The 5,894-nt window shown below is 56.0% G+C and overlaps 1 protein-coding gene across 1 annotated transcript; it reads right to left on the bottom strand.

Annotated features, from left to right (window-relative positions):
* Positions 1–1,061: 1,061 nt before the first annotated feature.
* INHBB (inhibin subunit beta B) lies at positions 1,062–4,855 on the bottom strand (the record flags this gene model as incomplete). Its single annotated transcript, XM_082312549.1, has 2 exons — positions 1,062–1,837; positions 4,453–4,855. 2 exons carry the CDS (start codon positions 4,853–4,855, stop codon positions 1,062–1,064), a joined length of 1,179 nt encoding a protein of 392 aa, XP_082168675.1.
* Between the last annotated feature and the right edge of the window lie 1,039 nt (positions 4,856–5,894).

Genomic DNA, 5,894 nt, shown 5'->3' with positions numbered 1-5,894 from the left:
GCCGTGGTAGCGGTTGCTTGTTTGCTCATCCCCCACATGACGTGCGCTTGACGAGTCCCCCGTTGAAGAACACAGTTCGAAACCTTAACTTTTCGTTCTCTGAACAGTGAGAGATGCCAACGGTCAACACAGTCCAGATACGGTATCGAATCCCCTTTTCCAAGACACGGCGGGTGTAGCCATCCACGGGTTGCTAGTGGGCAGTTAAAGCACTGGAGCACGCCAGCCCAGCCTGTTACTTCGCAACAGTCAGATGTTAGAAATACAGCAGTTGCTTACGCACCTGTCTCCTTTTCTCTCTCTCTGATGGTACCACGCGATTCCTTACTGGAAGTGCTGTAGGAAGATGCGGGTATCTGCAATGTTTACATTTAGACAAATTTAAATTAAGAGGAAGTGATCACCTCCCGAGGCAGGTGTCCTGCAGCTTCCCGTTAGACCTAAGAGGTGACAGTCGACATCTTTTTCTTTTTTTTTTTTTTTTCTTTTTTTAATTTTCTAAGTTTGGTCATTTCGACACCTGCGTGCAAGAATACGTCATGTTCTCGCAGTCTGTGCTTTTGCCTGAGCAAAGGGAGCTCATTTCGGTCTGACTTCGCCGGCAGGCGGGGAAACAGCTGCTCAGCCGTTCACTCGTACTGGCAGGCATTTAGGTCCCTCGTCACTGGTCACTGACTTTCTGTGCTCATGTCCCTTTTCCGAGCTGCCTCGTGTGTGTGTCTGTGTCTGTGTCTGTGTATGAGCGCGTGTTTGTGTGTGTGCCCACGTTTCGTGTGCATGTGTGTGTGTGTCTTTAAGATATTTCATAGCATTAACTTATAAGTGGTAGAATATATAAGTGTCCAAGATCCACAAACTGCCACTGTCCTGACACCAAAGTGAAATGATTTTTTTTTTCTTTTTTTTTTTTTTTTTTTTTGTCAAACTTTTCCACAGTGACTTTCCAACACTGATGCCTGGATACACAGTGAAACTTCCTCCAACACCATCTCGTACGGGAATGTTTCTCTCTTTCTCTCGCCCTCTCTCTCTCTCCCCCCCCCCAAAAAACACACCTTAAATCAAGCACAACCACATTCTTCCACAATCATATTGGGAACGTCCCTTTTCACAATGTTGTATTCATCATCAAAGTACAGCATTGACATTGTGCTAAGTTTGGTTGGAATGCAACAGGAGTTCACGGTGCCCGGGTTCAGCCCCCGCATTCGGTACTGATTCACGACGGCGGTGTGAAAGGAGGAAGCCGACCCCGGGACGCCAGCCAAGTAGGCCGGGCAGCTCCCTTCACAGTAATTCCCATAGTAACCTGATGGTGCTATGATCCAGTCATTCCACCCAATGAGTCTAAAGTCAATGTAAAACTGTTGCCTGCAACATAGATTGGTCCTGCCATCGCACTCCAGGCCTCTTTTCCGGATCCTGTGTTTGTTATCGGCGAGGCGGGCTTGCACCACTAAAAAAGGCCGGTGGGATTCCTCCCCGGGGTCCACATAAATTGGCAGCACTGAATACTCTTCACAGCCCTCACATTGAACATCCAAGTTCAGTCTCCTTTCTCCTCTCTCAAACAGAGCCTGGATCGCCTCTGTCATGGGAAAAGTGTGCCAACCACTTCTTTTGAGATCAACTTTCTTTTCAACCACATTCCACTTGTTGCTAGTGTCCGGGTCTTGGAAATAGACTTTGACTCTTACTTTTCGCCTGCTGCCTTTCTCTAAGACATATGGAAGCAGCTTCAAGTAAAGCCACAGGCTGGCTTGAACGACAAACAAGTTCTGGTTCCCTTCATTCGAGATGAAGAAATAGAGGCGGACTCTAGATGAGGCCAGATCGTCTGCAAGATAAGGAGAGATCAGCAAGATTAAGTCAAAACGGAAACGTTAGCTTGTGTGCCATTCTGGATTCAGGGACAACGCTAGAGCACAGCGGATCGAGAGAGCGACAGCGGGGCTGTGCTGGCCAGAAGGCACGCACTGAATCAGATATCCCCAATTTGCAATCGAAACGCTTTGAAAAGGGACTTCCCACAGCAACGTTCATCATCGGGCTGTAGTCGGATGTGTCAGATCCATAGACACCAGTAAGAGCTCTCCAGAACTGGGTATTTCCAGCCAGCCGGCTTTAAAGACGCTACAGCAGCACCTTGAAAAGACCGGCACTTGGACTCTGCTGTCTCGTCGGTTTAATAACAGTTCTAACTTTCAGCTACCCGCCGATTCTCACGGGGAGAGCCCTTTCAGTAACCACTGAAACGCCAATGCCAAACCAGGGATTTTGTTTCGATTTTCACATATTCTCCTTGCGGTTTAACAGAGAGGATTCATGAGACGGAGGGGAAAATATTTCAGTAATGTGCCTGCTTGTCCAACAGATCAAGCTAACCCCCACTTAGTCTGGTAGAATATCTGCTATTATTAATGGTTTCGATCTCTGCCTTTTCGCCCTGAAACTCCCATAGAAAGCGAGGCAACGAAGCGGTCGCTCTCGCTGTAACGCCGTTACTGACTGTTCTCGATACGCTTTTCAATAACACCAGAATTAAAGGAGCGAAATTGTCACGGAAAACCAAATGTCACCAAATGTCTGACATAACCCCTTATTTGTAAACAAAAGAGCCTGCTGCATGAAATATTTCAGAAATACCAGTGGCCCTGCTGCAGTTTTGTACTATAAGTCCTAACTGAATTTGGCGTAGGTGATAAATGTGCAAGCTGGCCTTTATGGCGGAGACTGTAATTCTGGTCCTTGAATCAAAGCCTCCCAATCGCTATTTAAAATTATTGCTGGAAAGGCATTTTCTCATCTGCCCTTATCTGTTTCGCTTCTTTCTGTACAGAGCCAAATGTAGATTTTTTTTTTTCTTTCTTCTCCTTTCCTAAGAATCTTTATTATTTTTGTCAATCTCTGAATGAGATTTTTTGCATAGTCGGTGTCTTCATTTGTTGCCCTAGCTGCCTTTCAAATCTGCCTCCAGGGCCCATTCGGTACCTTGTAATATTTCAGAGACAAAAATTTTCACTGTTTGTCTACGTTTTACATCAATCAGTTGATTTTGGAAGTGTTGCAAAAGCCAGCGATTGATTGAATACTAAACAGAAGTACGAGCCCACCCCAGATCTCCCAACAACAGCCTATTAGAAAATAATAAACCCCAAACTGTACCCTAAGAAAGCCTTTCGCATGTTAGCAAATACACAACTTCTTTATGAACTGTGGTGACAGTGACAGAAAAAGAACAGTACGGTGTTGCTGCACCGATCCACATCACTCATGTTGTGTGAGATTGTGTGTGCCCATAAATTTTGTATGTGAATATAACAAGCATATGTATAATGCAACAGATCCCATAGATACTGTAAATGTATATGCCTTTGGTAAGTGGGAGGGTAGATAAAGAAGATGAGTGGGCAGTATACAGGATAGAAAGAGATTTATTTTGTGGACAAATGATATCTAGATGCCACAGGAAGATAGAGAGAAAAATGAACTGAGCGATAGAGCGATGACGGAAAGGAGAGATGGGCAGATAGACAGGAGAGAGAGCTAATTTGCAGAGTGATGGTGTTATGGGCAGATGTGCAAAGTTCACAGGCACAGCGGTTGCCTGGATAAACTGCTGGGAAGCTACGCTGAAGGGATTCAGGGACACATAACTGCAATGGCTGGACAGGACTGAGATGGCTGGTACGTGGGGATGGATGGCAGTCAGTAAACGGACTGATGGACAGACACATTTGGGAGGAGGCTGCACGCAGTGGACAAACAGACAAGGCCAACACTACAAATAAAAGCTAAATAAATGGGAAACGAACGGAAAGGGAGGACGGGTGAACGCGAGCCTCAACAGACAGATGCATGCAGTGAATCAGATGAATGTGCAGGGCAGGCAGATGAGGGAAGGGATGCAAGAGATGGAGCGGGACAGGCGGCGGAGGGACGGTGGGACACGCAGGGACGGAGGCAAGCCCCGGTGCCGCTGGAAGGACCGCCGGAGGGAAGCCGGGGGCACGGAGGCCGCGGAGGGATGGAGGGACACAGCGAGGGGAGTTGCGGGGCACAAGCCGGGGGGAAGCCCGGGCACAGGGACGCAGGCAGGGAGGACGGGAAGGAGCGGGCAGGGCCAGGGCAAGACGGTGCGGGGCAGAGGGGAGAGCGGACGAGGCGGGGGGCGTGCGGGCGAGCCCGGCAGCCAGGGGCCCGCAGCGGGCAGGAGGGCAGGCAGGGTGCGCGGGGGCCAGGCGGCAGGGCCGGGCCAGGGCGGCCGGGGCAGTGCCAGGGGTCAGGCAGCGGGACAGAGAGGGCGGGCGGGAGGGCAGGCAGGGCGAGCGGGCGGACTGAGGGGGGTCGAGCCGGGGGCCTGGCAGGGGAGAGGCAGGACAGGTAGGGAGGGCGGCGGGGCCGGGGCCGGGGAGCGCGGGCGGCGGGGGCGCGGGGCCGGGCGGCGCCCACCTGTCTCGGCGAAGCTGATGATCTCGGAGACGGGGTCGTGGGCCGGGGGCCCGGCGCTCGCCTGCCCGTCCAGGCTGGGGATCTCCACACGGCCGTCCTCCCGCACCTTGCCGGCGTGCAGCTTGCGCAGCGCCGTGACCATGGCCGCCTTGGGCACGGCGTGCGTGATGTTGGGCCGGTCCCGCATCTGCAGCCGGCTCAGGATGTGCCTCTTCACCGCCTCCAGGAAATCCCCGTCCACCTTGCCCGGCTCCTCGGGCCGCCGGAAGCCGCAGGAGGTGCATGTGTCCTGCGGGGAACCGCCGGCGGGGGCCGGCGGGGTCGGGGTGGCCGCGGCGCCCAGCAGGAGCAGCCCGCAGGCCAGCAGCGCGGCCAGCACCCCCCGGCGAGCCGCCCCGTCCATGGCGGAGGAGCGGGGGGCCGAGCTGGGGGCCGCCCCGAAGCGCCGCAGGGAGCCCGTCTGCAGGCAGCGCCGCTCCGTGCGCTCCGCGGCGCGGAGGGGGCGGTGGCAGCCAAGCCGGGGGGGCCGCAACCGCTCCGCGCAGGGGGGGAGCCGCGGCGGAGGGAGGGGGCGCCCGGGGAAGCGGCGTGTGCCGGCGGGGAGGCGGAGGGGGGAGGCTGCAGACGCAGGCACCGAGGGCGAAGTTGGGGGGGTGGGGGGGGTGGGGGGGCAGCAGGCTTGGCGTGCACGGAGAGCCCGGCTCCACGGGGGAGGGGGACGGCAGCAGGTGAGGGGGTGGCTGCGGAGCCCGGGGAGGAGGGAGGGGGAGCGGGGAGCGAGCCGGAGGTGCGAGGGGAGCCGGGGAGCAGGGGGGGAGGCGGCGCCGCGCTGCCCCGGTGCCCCGCCGCCGCTTCAGAGGGGCATCCCCGGGCGCAGCCGCTCCTGGTCCATCGCTCGCTTCGGCAGGTCCGGGCGGGCCGCGGAGAGGAGCTCCTTAGTCCAGCGTCATTGAGGGGGGTCAGGGAGATAAACGAAGCAGATTTATATACAATCCAATTTATAGCCTGGAAGGGGGGGGGGGGGAGAAATGCCACTTGTACCCCCCCGCCCACTCCGCCCCCGCAAGACAACAATCCACAGGCCGTGGGTGCAGGTCTCTCAGCAGGTCGGCTCCGCTCCGCGCCGCTCGCTTGTCCCCCTTCAGCGCCCGCTGCTTCTCAACGTGCCATCAAAGTTGACCCGGAGCGTAGCCGGGGAGGGGGCCGGGGGCGGCGGGGAGGGGGTGCGCGGCTGGCAGCTCCGCAGTTGCGAGTCTTCTCCCCCCACCGCCCCGCTTATTATCAGCGAGATGCTTTATTTTTCAAAGCAGCGCGGAGGGTCCGGAGTCCGGCGAGGATGCTGCGGCGGCGCCCGGCGCGTTCCCCGCCGCGGGCAGCGGCACCCCGCGCTGCGCGGCCGCGGAGCGGGGAACCGGCTCGGTCCCGCGATCCCAGGAGAAGCT

This window comes from Platalea leucorodia, assembly GCF_965183815.1.
Source record: "Platalea leucorodia genome assembly, chromosome: 5".
Taxonomy (NCBI): domain Eukaryota; kingdom Metazoa; phylum Chordata; class Aves; order Pelecaniformes; family Threskiornithidae; genus Platalea; species Platalea leucorodia.
The sequence above is the reverse complement of the archived record's forward strand: the minus strand, read 5'-3'. Positions and strand labels throughout refer to the sequence as shown.